At 48.0% G+C, this 20510-nt stretch overlaps 1 protein-coding gene across 1 annotated transcript in view; it reads left to right on the forward strand.

The window, feature by feature from the left end:
- Positions 1 to 20510, forward strand: part of DCTN2 (dynactin subunit 2) — a 141185-nt gene that overhangs the window by 13856 nt on the left and 106819 nt on the right. The window contains exon 2 of the mRNA XM_063952351.1: positions 6801 to 6869. Coding sequence (XP_063808421.1) covers positions 6801 to 6869 — 69 coding nt within the window. The remainder of the gene's footprint in view (positions 1 to 6800; positions 6870 to 20510) is intronic.

The following is a 20510-nucleotide window of genomic DNA, read 5'->3' on the forward strand; positions in this document are numbered from 1 at the left end:
AGTTCTCTCATTCGGTGCTGCAGAGTCATCCGCACTCTCCCGCCCGTTTGGGAGCTTTGGTATAATCCCCATGGTCCTTATGGAGTCCCCAGCATCCACTTAGGACGTTAGAGAAAATAAGAATTTACTTACCGATAATTCTATTTCTCATAGTCCGTAGTGGATGCTGGGCGCCCATCCCAAGTGCGGATTGTCTGCAATACTTGTACATAGTTATTGTTACAAAAATCGGGTTATTATTGTTGTGAGCCATCTTTCAGAGGCTCCTCTGTTATCATGCTGTTAACTGGGTTCAGATCACAGGTTATACGGTGTGGCTGGTATGAGTCTTACCCGGGATTCAAAATCCTTCCTTATTGTGTACGCTCGTCCGGGCACAGTATCCTAACTGAGGGTTGGAGGAGGGTCATGGGGGGAGGAGCCAGTGCACACCAGATAGTCCTAAAGCTTTCTTTAGATGTGCCCAGTCTCCTGCGGAGCCGCTATCCCCATGGTCCTTACGGAGTCCCCAGCATCCACTACGGACTATGAGAAATAGAATTATCAGTAAGTAAATTCTTATTTTCTCTTACGTCCTAGAGGATGCTGGGGTCCACATTAGTACTATGGGATATAGACGGGTCCACTAGGAGCCGTTAGCACATTAAGAGTTTGAGAGTGTGGGCTGGTTCCTCCCTCTATGCCCCTCCTACCAGACTCCGTTTAGAAAATGTGCCTGGAGGAGCCGGTTACAGCTACAGAGCTTCTTTAGTAAAAGTTTATTTTACAGGGAGGCTGCTGGCAACAGCCTCCCTGCATCGTGGGACTAAGGGGGAGGGGGGGGGGGGAAGGGGGTTAGAGTAGTGTCTGCCCTGCGGGGTCTAAGCCACTATCTCCGCTGACAGGACGCTGAGCTCCTGAGGGGATAGAACGTTCCACGCCACAGGGGATCGCTCACCCCGGCAGCATGCCGCCACCCCCTTACAGAGCCAGAAGATCAGTGGCGAGTGAGTCACCAGGGAGCCGATGTGAACATGGCGGCAACAGCGTTTGGAGCGTAGTACCTTCTGCGCTCCGGGGCTCAGTGGTACATAGTGCAGCACTGTGAGGGGCGCCTTGAGCCAGCGCCTACACCCTACACTGACCTCTAAAGCCTGTCAGGGTCCCAGGATCGCTGCCAGCATGAATCCTCAGGCTAGTATAATCTTCTGAAGAGCGGGACGACAGCGCCATTAAGGGGGCGGAGCTTCTCAGGGTGGACCCAGCAGCGTTCAGCGCCATTTTCCTGCCTGCAGAAACGCCGTCAGTGAAGAGCAGTCCCTCCAGAGCAACTCCAGCTATCTCTTACGGTACCAGGGGGTTGTAGAAGGGGGAGGCTGTGTAAAGACTGTGTAACTATTAAGGTGCACAGTCAGCGCTGATTGGGGTCTCCAATCTCTGTGCCTCTCTTGCCATTCTTGGGGGTGAAACTTTATCTTCCCCTGTGTGTGTGGAGTGTTTGGGGTCTCCTTTTAGCTATGTCCAGGGACTTTGTGTCACATATGCTGCAGAGGATTTGTCCTCTCAGGATGATCTCATTCCATGTAATCAGGATTGCACTGTTTTAGCGCAGATACCAGCAAGGGAGCCTGATTGGTTATCCTCTATCAAATCTATGATTTCTCAGATTTCTACTAGGGTTGCACAGAATGAATCCGCAACTCTGGTTTTACAGACCTCTATGGCAGTTTGGTCCGGATCTCAGGGCCCCCCTCTGTAGGTTCCCACAAACGTGCTCTTGCACAGATCATGCAAAATGACACGGATACCGATTCTGACACTGCAGACGGTGATGGGGATGTGCTCAGGGGGGCTGCGTCTCTTGCTAAAGGGGTGCAGTTGATGATGGATGCTATCAGGGATGTGTTTAATATTGCTGATACAACACCTGAGCAGGTTGAGGAGGCTTATTTCACTGACCATAAGAAAGCCTCGCCAACCTTCCCTGCGTCCAAAGAATTAAATGCTATTTTTGAAAAAGCATGGGAAAACCTGGAGAAAAAATTCCAGATCCCTAGAAGGGTTCTGGTTGTTTTCCCCTTCCCTGAGGAGGATAGGAAGAAATGGGAAAACCCACCCATAGTGGACGCGTCTGTATCCAGACTCTCGAAAATGGTGGTTTTACCTGTCCCAGGATCAACCGCCTTAAAGGAGCTGGCTGATCGCAAAATTGATACTACGCTCAAATCCATATACACGGCTTCAGGGGCGAAACTACGTCCTACTATTGCCTGTGCATGGATTTCCAAAGCTATAGTAAAGTGGTCAGGCACATTACTTGAGGATTTGGTAACAATGGATAAAAGTGATGTTGAATTGTTTTTACGTAACATTCAGGATTCTGCAGGATTTATGGCAGAATCCATGAAAGACCTAGGTTCATTGGCTGCAGGAATATATTCCATGTCTGTCTCAGCTCGCCAAGAATTATGGCTGCGCCAGTGGTCTGCCGACGCGGAATCCAGGAGAGGTGTGGAGACCCTACCCTACACAGGTCAGGCTGTCTTTGTGGAAGCGTTGGATGCGTGGATCTCCACGGCTACAGCGGGTTAGTCACCTTTTCCTCCCTCAGCTGCACATGCTACGAAGAAACCCTTTTCTTCGTCTACATCACAGTCCTTTCGGGTTGATAAAACAAAAAAGGCCAAACTGTCCAGCACCTTCTTTAGAGGAGGTCGACCAAAATCCAAGAAACCTGCTGCTGCAGGTTCCCAAGAACAGAAGCCTATTTCAGGTACGCCAAAGTCCTCAGCATCACGGTGAACCGCGCGGCCTGGACGTAGGGCCGGTGGGGGCGAGACTCGGACATTTCAGTCACGTCTGGGTGTCGTCCGGCCTGGATCCCTGGGTTCAAGATATGTACCGGCTGGAGTTTCCAGATCTCCCTCCTCACCGGTTTTTCCAATTCAGGCTTGCCAGCTTTTCCGGCAGACAGGGCTACCCTACAAGGAGCCATCCAGAAGTTGGTGGAGGCACAGGTTATTGTTCCAGTTCCTCCCCAGATGCAAAACAAGGGTTACTATTCGAACCTTTTCGTGGTACCATTCTGAACCTAAAATCACTAAACCCCTTTCTGAGGGAGTTCAAGTTCACAATGGAGTCTCTAAGGGCGGTGTTATCAGGTCTGGAGGAGGGGGAATTCATGGTATCCCTAGGTATCAAGGATGCGTACTTTCAAATTCAGATTTGGCCGCCACATCAAGCGTATCTCCGATTTGCAGTTGGACTGTCCTTTTCAATTCCAGGCCCTACCATTCGGCCTCTCCACAGCACCGAGGGTGTTCACCAAGGTGATGGCAGAAATGGTGGTTCTCCGCAGACAGGGGGTGAACATAATTCCATATCTGGACGATCTGCTGATACAGGCATTGCCCAAGGAGAAGCTATCACAGTCCATAGCTCTCACGGCCCATCTACTCAGGGAACACTGTTGGATCCTGAATCTTCCAAATTCACATTTGGAACCAACCAGGAGGTTGTCCTTTCTGGGAATGATCCTCGACACGGAGTTGCAGAGGGTGTTTCTTCCAGAGGAAAAAAGTGTTGGTGATACAAACAATGGTCCGGGATGTCCTGAGGCCAGTATAGGTTCATCAGTGCATTAGCCTTCTGGGGACAATGGTGGCCTCTTACGAGGCTCTGTAGTACGGGAGGTTGCATGCTCGGTCCTTCCAACTGGATCTCATAGACTAGCGGGATCTCATCTACACAGGTGCCAGAGAAGATGTCTGTCTCCTAAGGCCAGGATTTCACTCCTTGGGTGGCTGCAATTACCTCGCCTTCTGGAAGGTGGCAGGTTCGAGATTCAGGACTGGATCCTTCTAACCACGGATGCAAGTCTCCAGGGCTGGGGTGCAGTCACTCGAGGAGAAACCTTCCAAGGAAGGTGATCAAGTCTGAAAGCCGGCCTACCGATAAACATTCTGGAACTAAAAGCCGTCTACAACGGTCTTCTCCAAGTGGCCCATCTTCTGGGAAATCGGACCTTTCAAGTGCAGTCGGACAATGTAACGACGGTGCCTTACATAAACCGACAGGGCGGAACGAAGAGCAGAGCTGCAATGTCAGAGGTGACCAGAATCATCCTCTGAGCAGACAAACACGCGTTGGCGCTGTCAGCAATCTTCATTCCGGGAGTAGACAACTGGGAAGCGGACTTCCTCAGCAGACACGATCTCCATCCGGACGTGTTCACGGAGGTGACAGATCTTTGGGGTGTACCCCAAATAGACGTGTTGGCCTCTCGTCTCAACAGGAAGCTTTGGCAATATTGTTCCAGGTCGAGGGACCCGCAAGCAGTGGTGGTGGACGCCATAGTACGTGTTTCCACCACTCCCACTCATTCCAAGAGTACTAAAGCTCATAAGGAGAACAAAAGTTCAAGCGATCCTCATTGCTCCAGACTGGCCAAGTAGGTCTTGGTACGTGGATCTACTGCTAGAAGAGCTGAGGCCTCTTCCTCTTCGGGAGGACCTGCTGCAGCAGGGGCAGTTCGCCTATCAAGACTTGACACGGCTACGTTTGACGGCATGGAAGTTGAACGCCAGATAATAGCTCGGCAGGGTATTCCGAACAAAGTTATTCCAACCCTGATACAGGCTAGGACTGGGGTAACGTCTACACATTGCCATTGTATTTAAAACAAAATATGATCTTTGTGTGAGTCCAAGGGTTTTCCTACGGTGGAGTTTCAGCTGTGACGTTTTCTCCTCTTCCTGCAAGCAGGTGTGGATATGGGCCTGAGGTTAGGATCCGTGAAGGTCCAGATTTCGGCTCTATCCATTTTCTTACAGAAACTGTTGGCTGCCCTCTACAGGGGGTTGCGGTCAAGTTTCTCACGTGGCAAGCTGTGACGTTGTTGGCCTTGGCTTCTGCTAGACGTGTGTCGGAGTTGGGGGCTTTGTCATGTAAAAGCCCATACTTGATCTTCCATGAAGATAGAGCTGAGCTCCGGACACGTCCGCAGTTCCTTCCGAAGGTTGGGTCGGCATTTCATATCACCCAACCTATTGTGGTGCCGTTTGCTACTGACTCCTCAATTTCATCAAAGTCCTTGGATGTGGTAAGGGCTCTGAAGATCTATGTGAAGAGGACTGCTCGTCACAGGAAATCGGACTCTCTGTTTGTCCTGTATGATCACAAGAAAATTGGGTGTCCTGCTTCTAAGCAGGCGATCTCTCGCTGGATCAGGTTGACTATCCAGCATGCGTATTCTACGGCAGGCTTGCCATGTCCTATGTCTGTTAAGGCCCACTCTACTCGTAAGTTGGGTTCTTTCTGGGCGCATGCCAGTGGTGTCTCGGCTTTACATCTATGCCGAGCGGCTACTTGGTCGCAAAGTCCTACCGGTAAATCCTTTTCTCCTAGTCCGTAGAGGATCCCAGTGCGTACTGTTCCTTGCAGTTAGGTTGATACACAACGCACATGTAACCGAAAATAACCAGTATCAGTTATGTTCAGCTTGTTGCTGTTGTTAGTTCATACTGTTATCTGGTTTCGTGCTACTCCAGTTGTACGGTATGTTTGTGGTGTGGGCTGGTATGTTTCTTGCCTTTTGTGTAACAAAAATCCTTTCCTCGAAATGTCCATCTCTCCTGGGCACAGTTCCTATAACTGAGATCTGGAGGAGGGGCATAGAGGGAGGAGCCAGTTCACACCCAGTTTAAGTCTTTATAGTGTGCCCAAGCTCCTGCGGATCCCGTCTATACCCCATGGTCCTTTTGGAGTCCCCAGCATCCTCTACGGACTAGGAGAAAAGGATTTACCGGTAGGTATTAAAATCCTATTTTTAAGTCCCGTAAAATTACTCAAATATATACTTGTACCCATTCTTATGTACCCCAAATTTAATGAGAGCACTTACTTTGCTGAAAAATTGCTTTCTATAATTTTTTCACATTAAAAAAAATGCATATAACAGCCATTTGACCCAATTTAATTACACCAAATAGTTTTATTATGGACACTAATAGACTTCTATAATGTTTTCCTATATTAGTTTGGCTTTATTGGGGCTATAGGCAGATTTTCACATTTTCTCTTACTTATCTCTGCTTTTGCCAGCTAGAAATATCGCACAAATACAGTTTTTGCGATTTAGGAATTGTATAGGTGCGAAAATCGGGAGCATGCAGGCTGAGATAAGCTGATTTTTCAGGAGATGCAATAGGGGCAATAAATTTTGCCGTCTTCTAAATGGATACTCCCCAACCTTCTACATTCACCATATTATAGATTGCAGAGGACTTAAATTCTAACTAGGAATCCCAATCGGTGTAGAACTCCTCGTTCCTGTCTATCTCTGAGGCGATTGTCCATGACCGTATAGAGGTCTAATCTGTTAAACTACTCTTTATAACAGATGTGGAAACATCTCCAGTGAACGGGGATCATCGCTTTAGCGGCACTATTTAGGTGTTTAAGTAGGGACTTTTTGTAGCCCGCTATTGGTGCTCGTTTTTCCTGGTAATCTGTCTCACTTTATCAGACCCCTGCAGCGTCTCAACTCACCTTTACGGGGAAGCTTCTCATTGCGTACACCACCAGGGAATTTTCCTCAAACCCTTTTTAGTATATTAATAGGTTTGAGAATGTCTCTCAATCTCTTATCTCCAAAGGTTATTTTAGGATTTCACATGTATTTAATGTATGTGCACCAATTACCGTTTGCAACTGCAAACAGTGTTGATTTTCTATAAACCGTAAATGATGAATAAAATGTAAATCTAATTTCTGCTGCTAAAGATGATGGTGATGATAATGTTTTCTTGCTGTGTTTGCAGGCGAGGAATGAGCCAGATGTTTATGAAACAAGTGATTTACCAGAAGATGACCAGGCAGAGTTTGATGCGGTAAGGCTACTGCTTTTTGTTTTTTAATGTTGCAAACAACTCCATGATTTACGTTCCAGTAGAAAAACCTAATGCAGGCAATGGCAAATGGAAACCTACTGTACACTCCCATGTGTAATAGGATCTCAAAATATTTACAACACATTTTTCACACTTTTGCTAATCTTATACCTTTTGTAGCCTCTTCTGGAGTCTTGTACCCCTTTCACATCTCCAATGCTGGATCCCACCCGGGAATTGGAAACGGGTCCTTCTTGGGTGGGATCCGGCATTGGAGACACTCCCTACCCCTTTCGCTGGCTGTCCGACCCAGCGATATGCCGGGTCGGTTGCCATAGCGGCAGGGGGCGGAGGTGGCGGTGGCGCTGGGAGATGAGCTCATCTCCGCGCCGCCTCTCCCTATCTAGTAAACAGGTCCCAGGTCTCATCGACCTGGGAATCCGTTTATGCAGCCACTGACCCGGTACTCAACCCGGGAATAACACTGCTTATAACCCAGGATGAATTACCGGGTCAGACGACCCGGGAATTCGGAGTTGGCGCTTTCACATCACACAATGACCCGTGTCGACCCGGATACCGGGTTATTTGTGCGGTGTGAAAAGGGTATAATAAATAAGATAAGTACTTGGAATGACAGATAAATATGGTGTTTTCCAACAGAAGTAAGGCCAGCATGAGAAGCATAGGATGAAGCAGCATGTAGTATTGGAGTCATTGATATCTAATGTTATGCATCATTCATTTGCATCACAGAACCATGAGCCACACAACATATTCCCTGAATGTTTTATTTTCTCATATGACATCCTCAGGACTTGCATGAATCCATAAGCATCAACAACCCCTATGCTGCATGTATTCATGTCTCTCATCCACTTTATGCGTGGGCTTTATGAAATGCACCATGTTAATGCGGCAGATCCTTGCTAGGCATATGCTAACTAGATGCAAAGGGAACGGGTGTTGAATCCAGTCACCTACTTCTAGCTATATAAACTACTTGGTCAAACATCAGAATCAGCATTACGGAAAATGGATTCCTGCCAGTAGAAAAAAATCACAAATAATTCATAAGGGATTGATCTTCTAAAGAGTACAAAATTCCCAATAGCCCATGCCCAGTTGTCTAGGTATTTACTGTAAAGAAAAAATGTTTTTTATTTTCTCTGACGTCCTAGTGGATGCTGGGAACTCCGAAAGGACCATGGGGAATAGCGGCTCCGCAGGAGACTGGGCACAACTAAAGAAAGCTTTTAGGTCACCTGGTGTGCACTGGCTCCTCCCACTATGACCCTCCTCCAAGCCTCAGTTAGATTTTGTGCCCGGCCGAGGTTGGATGCACACTAGGGGCTCTCCTGAGCTTCTAGAAAGAAAGTATATAATTAGGTTTTTTATTTTACAGTGAGACCTGCTGGCAACAGGCTCACTGCAGCGAGGGACTAAGGGGAGAAGAAGCGAACCTACCTGCTTGCAGCTAGCTTGGGCTTCTTAGGCTACTGGACATCATTAGCTCCAGAGGGATCGACCGCATGGAACTGGCCTTGGTGTTCGGGACGGAGCCGCGCCGCCGTCCCCCTTACAGAGCCAGAAGCAAGAAGGGGTCCGGAAAATCGGCGGCAGAAGACATCAGTCTTCACCAAGGTAGCGCACAGCACTGCAGCTGTGCGCCATTGCTCCTCATACACACTTCACACTCCGGTCACTGAGGGTGCAGGGCGCTGGGGGGGGGGGGCGCCCTGAGCAGCAATAAAAACACCTTGGCTGGCATATATATCACAATATATAGCCCCAGAGGCTATATATGTGATAAATACCCCTGCCAGAATCCATAAAAAAGCGGGAGAAAAGTCAGCGGAAAAAGGGGCGGAGCTATCTCTCTCAGCACACTGGCGCCATTTTCTCTTCACAGTGCAACTGGAAGACAGCTCCCCAGGCTCTCCCCTGTAGTTTTCAGGCTCAAAGGGTTAAAAAGAGAGGGGGGGCACTAAATTTAGGCGCAATATTGTATATACAAGCAGCTATTGGGAAAAATTCACTCAATATAGTGTTAATCCCTAAATTATATAGCGCTCTGGTGTGTGCTGGCATACTCTCTCTCTGTCTCCCCAAAGGGCTGTGTGGGGTCCTGTCCTCAGAGCATTCCCTGTGTGTGTGCGGTGTGTCGGTACGGCTGTGTCGACACGTTTGATGAGGAGGCTTATGTGATGGCAGAGCAGATGCCGATAAATGTGATGTCGCCCCCTGTGGGGCCGACACCAGAGTGGATGGATAGGTGGAAGGTATAAACCGACAGTGTCAACTCCTTACATAAAAGGCTGGATGACGTAACTGCTATGGGACAGCCGGCTTCTCAGCCCGCGCCTGCCCAGGCGTCTCAAAGGCCATCAGGGGCTCAAAAACGCCCGCTCCCTCAGATGGCAGACACAGATGTCGACACGGAGTCTGACTCCAGTGTCGACGAGGTTGAGACATATACACAATCCACTAGGAACATCCGTTACATGATCCCGGCAATAAAAAATGTGTTACACATTTCTGACATTGGGGCAGATGTATTAACCTGGAGAAGGCATAAGGAAGTGATAAACCAGTGATATGTGCAAGGTGATAAAGACACCAGCCAATCAGCTCCAATATGTAAATTAACAGTTAGGATCTGATTGGCTGGTGCCTTTATCACCTTGCACATCTCACTGGCTTATCACTTCTTTATCCCTTCTCCAGGTTAATACATCTGCCCCATTAACCCAAGTACCACTAAAAAAGGGTTTTATGTTTGGGGAGAAAAAGCAGGCAGTGTTTTGTTCCCCCATCAAATGAGTGAATGAAGTGTGAAAAAGCGTGGGTTCCCCCGATAAGAAACTGGTAATTTCTAAAAGTTACTGATGGCGTACCCTTTCCCGCCAGAGGATAAGTTACGCTGGGAGATATCCCCTAGGGTGGATAAGGCGCTCACACGTTTGTCAAAAAAGGTGGCACTGCCGTCTTAGGATACGGCCACTTTGAAGGTACCTGCTGATAAAAAGCAGGAGGCTATCCTGAAGTCTGTATTTACACACTCAGGTACTAGACTGAGACCTGCAGATAGTGCTGCTGCAGCGTGGTCTGTAACCCTGTCAAATAAGGATACTATTTTGCGAACATAAGACGTCGTCTTATATATGAGGGATGCAAAGAGGGATGTTTTGCCGGCTGGCATCCAGAATTAATGCAATGTCCATTCGGTCAGAGACCCGACACTGGACAGGTGATGCTGACTTTAAAAGGCACATAGAGCCTTATAAGGGTGAGGAATTGTTTGGGGATGGTCTCTGGGACCTCGTATCCACAGCAACAGCTGGGAAGAAAACATTTTTACCTCAGGTTTCCTCACAGCCTCAGAAAGCACTGTATTATCAGGTACAGTCTTTTCAGCTTCAGAAATGCAAGCGTGTAAAACGAGGGAAGAGGGAAAAAGCTGCACCAGTCAGCCAGTTCCCAGAATCAAAATTCTTCCCCCGCTTCCTCTGAGTCCACCGCATGACGGGGGGGCTCCACAGGCGTAGTCAGGTACGGTGGGGGGCCGCCTCAAAAATTTCAGCGATCAGTGGGCTCACTCACAGGTGGATCCCTAGATCCTTCAAGTAGTATCTCAGGGGTACAAGCTGGAATTCGAGGCGTCTCCCCCTCCGCCGTTTCCTCAAATCTGCCTTGCCGACAACTCCCTCAGGCAGGGAGACTGTGCTAGAGGCAATTCACAAGCTGTATTCCCAGCAGGTGATAGTCAAGGTGCCCCTACTTCAACAAGGACGGGGTTACTATTCCACACTGTTTGTGGTACCGAAACCGGACGGTTCGGTGAGACCCATTTTATGTTTGAAATCCTTGAACACATACATAAAAAAATTCAAGTTCAAGATGGAATCGCTCAGGGCGATTATTGCAAGCCTGGAGGAGGGGGATTACATGGTATCCCTGGACATCAAGGAGGCTTACCTACATGTCCCCATTTACCATCCTCACCAGGAGTACCTCAGATTGTGGTACAGGATTGCCATTACCAATTCCAAACACTGCCGTTTGGACTGTCCACGGCACCGAGGGTCTTTACCAAGGTAATGGCAGAAATGATTATACTCCTTCGAGAAAGGAAGTTTTAATTATCCCGTACTTGGACAATCTCCTTATAAAGGCGAGGTCTAAGGAGCAGTTGTTGGTCGGAGTAGCACTATCTCGGGAAGTGCTACAACAGCACGGATGGATTCTATACATTCCAAAGTCACAGCTGGTTCCTACCACACGCCTACTGTTCCTGGGGATGGTTCTGGACACAGAACAGAAAAAAGTGTTTCTCCCGCAGGAGAAAGCCAAGGAGCTGTCATCTCTAGTCAGAGACCTCCTGAAACCAAAACAGGTATCGGTGCATCACTGCACACGAGTCCTGGGAAAAATGGTAGCTTCTTACGAAGCAAAATTCCATTCGGCAGGTTCCATGCAAGAACCTTTCAGTGGGACCTCTTGGACAAGTGGTCGGGATCGCATCTTCAAATGCATCGGCTGATAACCCTGTCTTCAAGGACCAGGGTATCTCTACTGTGGTGGCTACAGAGTGCTCATCTTCAAGAGGGCCGCAGATTCGGCATACAGGACTGGGTCCTGGTAACCACGGATGCCAGCCTTCGAGGCTGGGGGGCAGTCACACAGGGAAGAAATTTCCAAGGACTTTGGTCAAGTCAGGAGTCGTCCCTACACATAAATATTCTGGTACTGAGGGCCATTTACAATGCCCTAAGTCTGGCAAGGCCTCTGCTTCAAAACCAGCCGGTACTGATCCAATCAGACAACATCACGGCAGTCGCCCATGTAAACCGACAGGGCGGCACAAGAAGCAGGATGGCGATGGCAGAAGCCACAGGGATTCTCCGATGGGCGGAAAATCACGTCTTAGCACTGTCAGCAGTGTTCATTGCGGGAGTGGACAACTGGGAAGCAGACTTCCTCAGCGGACACGACCTACACCCGGGAGAGTGGGGACTTCATCCAGAAGTCTTCCAACTGTTGGTAAACCGTTGGGAAAGGCCACAGGTGGACATGATGGCGTCCCGCCTAAACAAAAAACTAGAGAGATATTGCGCCAGGTCAAGGGACCCTCAGGCGATAGCTGTGGACGCTCTAGTGACACCGTGGGTGTACCAGTCAGTTTGTGTTCCCTCCTCTGCCTCTCATACCAAGGGTACTGAGAATAATAAGAAAACGAGGAGTAAGAACAATACTCGTGGTTCCGGATTGGCCAAGACGAGCGTGGTACCCGGAACTTCAGGAGATGATCTCAGAGGACCCATGGCCTCTGCCGCTCAGACAGGACCTGCTGCAGCAGGGGCCCTGTCTGTTCCAAGACTTACCGCGGCTGCGTTTGACGGCATGGCGGTTGAACGCCGGATCCTGAAGGAAAAGGGCATTCCGGAGGAAGTCATTCCTACGCTGATTAAAGCCAGGAAAGATGTAACTGCAAAGCATTATCACCGCATATGGCGGATGTATGTTGCTTGGTGTGAGGCCAAAAAGGCCCCAACAGAGGAATTTCAGCTGGGTCGATTTCTGCATTTCCTACAAGCAGGAGTGACTATGGGCCTGAAATTAGGCTCCATTATGGTACAGATCTCGGCTCTGTCGATTTTTTTCTTCCAGAAAGAACTAGCTTCACTACCTGAAGTTCAGACGTTTGTTAAGGGAGTGCTGCATATTCAGCCCCTTTTGTGCCTCCAGTGGCACCTTGGGATCTCAACGTGGTGTTGAGTTTCTTAAAATCACATTGGTTTGAGCCACTTAAAACCGTGGATCTAAAATATCTCACTTGGAAAGTGGTCATGTTATTGGCCTTGGCTTCAGCCAGGCGTGTGTCAGAATTGGCGGCTTTGTCATGTAAAAGCCCTTATCTGATTTTTCCATATGGATAGGGCAGAATTGAGGACTCGTCTCCAGTTTCTCCCTAAGGTGGTATCAGCTTTTCACTTGAACCAACCTATTGTGGTGCCTGCGGCTACTAGGGACTTGGAGGATTCCAAGTTGCTGGACGTAGTCAGGGCCTTGAAAATGTATGTTTTCAGGACGGCTAGAGTCGGGAAAACTGACTCGCTATTTATCCTGTATGCACCCAACAAGCTGGGTGCTCCTGCTTCTAAGCAGACTATTGCTCGCTGGATTTGTAGCACAATTCAGCTGGCGCATTCTGCGGCTGGACTGCCGCATCCTAAATCAGTAAAAGCCCATTCCACAAGGAAGGTGGGCTCATCTTGGGCGGCTGCCCGAGGGGTCTCGGCTTTACAACTTTGCCGAGCTGCTACTTGGTCAGGGGCAAACACGTTTGCAAAATTCTACAAATTTGATACCCTGGCTGAGGAGGACCTTGAGTTCTCTCATTCGGTGCTGCAGAGTCATCCGCACTCTCCCGCCCGTTTGGGAGCTTTGGTATAATCCCCATGGTCCTTTCGGAGTTCCCAGCATCCACTAGGACGTCAGAGAAAATAAGATTTTACTCACCGGTAAATCTATTTCTCGTAGTCCGTAGTGGATGCTGGGCGCCCGTCCCAAGTGCGGATTGTCTGCAATACTTGTACATAGTTATTGTTAACTAAAGGGTTATTGTTGAGCCATCTGTTGAGAGGCTCAGTTGTTTTCATACTGTTAAACTGGGTATGGTATCACGAGTTATACGGTGTGATTGGTGTGGCTGGTAAGAGTCTTACCCGGGATTCAAAATCCTTCCTTATGTCAGCTCGTCCGGGCACAGTGTCCTAACTGAGGCTTGGAGGAGGGTCATAGTGGGAGGAGCCAGTGCACACCAGGTGACCTAAAAGCTTTCTTTAGTTGTGCCCAGTCTCCTGCGGAGCCGCTATTCCCCATGGTCCTTTCGGAGTTCCCAGCATCCACTACGGACTACGAGAAATAGATTTACCGGTGAGTAAAATCTTATTTTTATCAAAGTTAATTTTTTTTTTAAAGTTTATAAAATTTATTTTGGGATTAATCTCTGAATTGGAGCAGTGTTGCTGACAGTGACTGCTGCCTGTTAACAATATTGCAAGTCCTATATCAAACCCATACTTTTGTTGCTGAATTTTATTTCAGCACCATTTTAATTCCTCTTCTGAATTATTTGTTTGTTACGATTATATTAAAATGCTTTACTTGGTTAGTTTTAGACTGTTTGGAGTCAGTGCAGCTCCTTTCCTTCCTGCTTCTACTTCTATACACTATAGGGTTTACCTGCAATCAGTGGAGTAATGTGCAGAATGGTAAACTTGTTTAAACTGAGGAAGCTGTTATTTCTCAGACAACAAGCCACTAAAAGCCTGCTTACTGTACTGCTGAATTGCTAGCTTTGAAAGACCAATGATCATCTAAATACATATCAGTCCGTTGAGTTAAAGAATCTCCTAACTCCAGCAATTGTATACATTCACATACCCTCAGTATATAGGCAGTTTCAGTATATGTGTGCCCTAGTTATTTAGTCGAGTGTTAGTTAAGAATAGATTCAATTATAAGCGACTTTCCGACAGAATACAGGTGGAGTCTCCCATATCCGGAACACTTGGCTCCATATTTTGGAATATTTGCATGCTGTAATGAGACCTTGGGGATGGGACCCAAGTCTAAACAGGAAATGCATTTGTTTCTTATGCCGCTTATACACACAGCCTGAAGATGGTTTTATACAATATTTTCAATTTATGCATGAAACAATGTTAGTGTACATTGAACCTTTAGAAAGCAAAGGTGTCACTTTCTTAGTCAGGCTAAAAAAAGAATTGTATATCGGAATTCTGGATATGGAAGACTCAACTTGTATAACACGTGATCTGGGGGAGAGCACATCATTCACTTGTTATTGCACCCCCATATAAAGCAGCTACATTAACACTCATTTAATTTACGTTAAGTCTCTCTGTTCTGTAACTCACCCATGTTTCACCTATTATTTATTTTTTATTTTTTTAATAGTTTGGTTAGCTTTTTCTTATGTTTGTGCTTTTAGTGGATCTCTTAACCAAATCAATTTTAATGTTTGTTATTTGGGCTGGCCAATATTGTTCCAAACTTTTGTATTGTTTAGTGGGCTTTTAATTTTAATTTTTTTTTCTTAACATAAAAGAATATAACCCGACTAATGAGCACTTATTAACACTGATGATATACCAAAGGCAGATGTATTAAGCCTGTCGAAGTGATAAGTGGAAGGTGATAACGCACCATCCAATCATTGTGTTTGAAAAATGACAGGTGCTGATTGGCTGGTGCCATTATCTCCTTCTACTTATCACTGCTTTATTACTTCTAGCTTAATCTGCCTCGGTGATTGCTATCTCCTAGGTTTTGCTGGGACATACAACCTCTAGACTTCCTCCACTTCCCCTCAGTGTTTTCTTTTACAAGCAAACTTCCACACATGCCATGATTTTTTGACTAGTAAGTACTGTAAAATGCAGATGCAGGAGAGGGCAGATGTGACCAGGGCTTGCTATGAGCAGTCGGCACTCTGTGTCTCTAATCACTGTTATGCCATCACTTCATGTTATGAGGCATGTCAGTTATATGCGGTCTGAAGCCACGATAGTGTAAAACACCACTTTAGATACTTTGAGTACTTCCTTAGTGTGGCTAATAACATTGGCATATATTCCAGTAGTGTTATAAATGGAGTCTGTAACGAATTCCCTGTATACTAAAATTCATCATTAAGTTTCAGATGATCCTGCCAGCCTCAGCTTTTCTAGGACTCACTGACATACTTTAATTCCCTGTGTGAAAATTATTGTAGATGCCATGTAAGAATACATTGGAATATGCAAAGGATTCTTATATCAAAGAACTTCCTTTTGCTTTTCTTGGCAGTTCTTTTGTCTTAGTAACAGCAATGTGCTGTATTTTCTGCTGCGGGGTACACTGGGCTCCACAAGGAATGGACAATGGGGGTGTAGAGTAGGATCTTGATCCGAGGCACCAACAGGCTCAAAGCTTTGACTGTTCCCAGAATGCATAGCGCCGCCTCCTATATCACCCTGCCTCCCTGCACAGGATCTCAGTTTTGTAGTTGGTGCTGCAGTAGCAGGCACTTAACAGAGGGGCTGCTCCAAGCAGCCCTAAGAAGAGCTTTTTTTCTGAGGAAAAAAGTGAAGACTTCAAGGGCAGCAGCAGTGTTACATGTCAGTGGACATTCACGGCTGCAGCTCCGGCTCTCCCCAGCGGCGCTGTACACTCCCGAGTTCTGGTTGCCGGGTAACTACAGCAGGAGGCTCCGGTTTTCTTCATGTCAGGCACACACGACGGGGGCTCTCCGGGATCGCGTGGCCGCGCTTCGGGAGGTGGTCAGTGGGTCTCGCTTGCGGGACATGGTCTTTATCGTGATCCGGCGCGGTCAGTGGGAGGCGGGCCACGCGCGCTGGCAGTGGACACTGTGGCAGTACAGGCGATCCCACTAGATCACCAGGGCATGGGACAGGTCAGGTTTTCTCTATAAACCGTTTTATTAGAGCCCGTAGTACCCGGTGGTTTTGCCAGCAGGGGGATAGAGCTTGGACCTGAAGCCCCTCCCCCAGCCCCAGGGCGCCATTTTCTGCAAATGTTCCCGCCCTGGAGCTGCACATCTGTCTCTCCCTCACTCCCTTGCAGTGTCTGCGGCGCCATTATCCCTCAGCTCACTGTTCCTGGGAATGCTTGGGCAAATCCTACTATGTAAAGCCGCCTGGTTGTCAGTGCTGTGACTTTACAAGACACTTAAGTATTCTACCTGCCTTTTTTAGTCAGTGTTAGTGAAGAAAGAGTGCATTTAGTCAGGGTTTCCTAGTACAATTACCCTGTGATATACATCCAGTTCTTACTGTGTACTGTTATATCTATTGTTATATAGCTGTGTAAGCTAGTTCAGGCCAGTATTATTGTAAGTAATAACCTCTGCATTGTACAAACTGTGACTATTTGTGTGTGCATTTGATAGCTGAGTGGTGTCCATTTCGTGTCTTTCACTCAAATTGCTATCCCTATATTCTATAACCTGAGGGGGCTTGGTGCGTCGGGTTTTATCTAATATAGGATTTTCACAAAGATATACTGTATTACGTATTTTTCTCAGATTTAGTCACCATATCTCTCCTTTATCTCTGCTGGTGCTGACTACACTGCGCAGGGGTTTGGGCTAGAGGTATTGTGCTGCTGACAAATTATACTGTGTTACCTGATACTGCAAGTTATATCATGTCTGCTTCTGAGGGTAACGGTTCTGGGGCTGAACACACTGCCGGTGTTGCTGAAGCCGCAGATACCTATGAGGAGAATATAGCAGCTTTGGGCTCTGGTTCTGGGGGCTCCTTGCCCCCCAGTGGGACGGTGGCAACGGGGGCAAATAATGACCCGCCGTGGGCCGCTTTTTCCACGCTTCTGCATACGCTAGTTCATAAACTAATACCCCCTATGGGACCCCCAATGCCAGTGCAACCGTTTGTGGTTCCTGCAGCTAACCCGCTGTGGGCGGACGATTTATCTGCTCAAATAAAGAAGTTGAACCAGTCCCTGACTACTAAAAAGTCTGACCATCGCTCGCCTACATCCATGCGGTCCTCTAAGCGAGCGCTTGTCTCCTCACAATCCACTGCTGTCACTGACACCTCGTCGGATGAAGACTGCACTTACACTGACCCCACAGGTTCTGACTCAGATACGGCTGATGGGGAGGGTGATTCACATGTGGATGTTCCTGATCTTTTGGAGGCTATTAAGTTAATTTTACAGATTACGGATGATCCCGAGCCATCCGTTCCTCCTAAGAAACCAGATAGGTTCAAGCGTCAGAAGGTGATTAAACAAGTTTTACCTCACTCTGACCACCTAATTGATATACGTCAGGAACCCTGGGAAAACCCGGGTACGAAGTTTGTGCCTCAAAAGAAGATGCTGGCTCGCTATCCCCTCGCGCCGGAGCTGTCTAAAAATTGGGAAACGCCTCCTCCAGTGGACTCACATGTGGCTAGGATGGTGGTTTCCTCAGCTCTACCGGTCACCACCGTCACGTCTCTAAAAGAGCCTACGGATAAACGTATGGAGGGTTGTCTGAAAGCGATTTACACCCTCACGGGTGCTGCACAAAGGCCCACTTTCTCTAACGTCCTAAGTGGATGCTGGGGACTCCGTAAGGACCATGGGAATAGCGGCTCCGCAGGAGACTGGGCACATCTAAAGAAAGCTTTAGGACTATCTGGTGTGCTCTGGCTCCTCCCCCTATGACCCTCCTCCAAGCCTCAGTTAGATCTCTGTGCCCGAACGAGAAGGGTGCACACTAGGGGCTCTCCTGAGCTTCTTAGTGAAAGTTTTAGATTAGGTTTTTTATTTTCAGTGAGACCTGCTGGCAACAGGCTCACTGCATCGAGGGACTAAGGGGAGAAGAAGCGAACTCACCTGCGTGCAGAGTGGATTGGGCTTCTTAGGCTACTGGACATTGGCTCCAGAGGGACGATCACAGGCCCAGCTTGGATGGGTCCCAGAGCCGCGCCGCCGGCCCCCTTACAGAGCCAGAAGGCAGAAGAGGTCCGGAAAATCGGCGGCAGAAGACGTCCTGTCTTCAACAAGGTAGCGCACAGCACTGCAGCTGTGCGCCATTGCTCTCAGCACACTTCACACTTCGGTCACTGAGGGTGCAGGGCGCTGGGGGGGGGCGCCCTGAGACGCAATAAAAACACCTTGGATGGCAAAAAATGCATCACATATAGCTCCTGGGCTATATGGATGCATTTAACCCCTGCCAGAATACATAGAAAAACGGGAGATAGGCTCCGCCCCCTTATCGGCGGCCTTATCTCCTCAGCACACTGGCGCCATTTTCCCTCACAGCTCCGTTGGAGGGAAGCTCCCTGGCTCTCCCCTGCAGTCACTACACTACAGAAAGGGTTAAAAAAGAGAGGGGGGCACTAATTAGGCGCAGTATTAACTATACAGCAGCTATAAGGGGAAAAACACTTATATAAGGTTATCCCTGTGTATATATATATATATATATATATATATATATAGCGCTCTGGTGTGTGCTGGCAAACTCTCCCTCTGTCTCCCCAAAGGGCTAGTGGGGTCCTGTCCTCTATCAGAGCATTCCCTGTGTGTGTGCTGTATGTCGGTACTTTTGTGTCGACATGTATGAGGAGAAAAATGATGTGGAGACGGAGCAGATTGCCTGTAATAGTGATGTCACCCCCTAGAGGGTCGACACCTGAGTGGATGAACTGTTGGAAGGAATTACGTGACAGTGTCAGCTCTGTATAAAAGACAGTGGTTGACATGAGACAGCCGGCTACTCAGCTTGTGCCTGTCCAGACGTCTCATAGGCCGTCAGGGGCTCTAAAGCGCCCGTTACCTCAGATGGCAGATATAGACGCCGACACGGATACTGACTCCAGTGTCGACGGTGAAGAGACAAATGTGACTTCCAGTAGGGCCACACGTTACATGATTGAGGCAATGAAAAATGTTTTACACATTTCTGATAATACGAGTACCACCAAAAAGGGGTATTATTTTCGGTGAGGAAAAACTACCTGTAGTTTTCCTGAATCTGAGAAATTAAATGAGGTGTGTGATGATGCGTGGGTTTCCCCCGATAACAACTGATAATTTCTAAAATGTTATTGGCATTATATCCTTTCCCGCCAGAGGTTAGGGTGCGTTGGGAAACACCCCCTAGGGTGGATAAAGCGCTCACACGCTTGTAAGGGCTCTACCCTCGCCTGAGATGGCCGCCCTTAAGGATCCTGCTGATAGAAAGCAGGAGGGTATCCTAAAAGGTATTTACACACATACTGGTGTTATACTGCGACCAGCAATCGCCTCAGCCTGGATGTGCAGTGCTGGGTTGGCGTGGTCGGATTCCCTGACTGAAAATATTGATACCCTAGATAGGGACAGTATATTTTTGCCTATAGAGCATTTAAAAGATGCATTTCTATATATGCGTGATGCACAGCGGAATATTTGCCGACTGGCATCAAGTCTAAGTGCGTTGTCCATTTCTACCAGTAGAGGGTTATGGACACGTCAGTGGTCAGGTGATGCGTATTCCAAACGGCATTTGGAAGTATTGCTTTATTAAGGGGAGGAGTTATTTGGGGTCGGTCTTTCAGACCTGGTGGCCACGGCAACAGCTGGGAAATCCACGTTTGTACCCCAGGTCGCCTCTCAACATGAGAAGACGCCGTATTATCAGGCGCAGTCTTTTCGTGGACAAGCGGGCAAAAGGTTCCTCATTTCTGCCCCGTGACAGAGGGAGAGGAAAAAGACTGCAGAAATCAGCCAGTTCCCAGGAACAGAAACCCTCTCCCGCCTCTGCCAAGCCCTCAGTATACGCTGGGGCTTTACAAGCAGAATCAGGCACGGTGGGGGGCCCGTCTCAATGAATTTCAGCGCGCAGTGGGCTCACTCGCAAGTAGACCCCTGGATCCTTCAGGTGATATCTCAGGGGTACAAATTAGAATTCGAGACGTCTCCCCCTCGCCGTTTCCTAAAGTCGGCTTTACCGATGTCTCCTTCTGACAGGGAGACAGTTTTGGAAGCCATTCACAAGCTGTATTCCCAGCAGGTGATAATCAAGATACCCCTCCTGCAACAGGGAACGGGGTA

Source organism: Pseudophryne corroboree, chromosome 2 (assembly GCF_028390025.1).
Source record: "Pseudophryne corroboree isolate aPseCor3 chromosome 2, aPseCor3.hap2, whole genome shotgun sequence".
Classification (NCBI taxonomy): Eukaryota; Metazoa; Chordata; class Amphibia; order Anura; family Myobatrachidae; genus Pseudophryne; species Pseudophryne corroboree.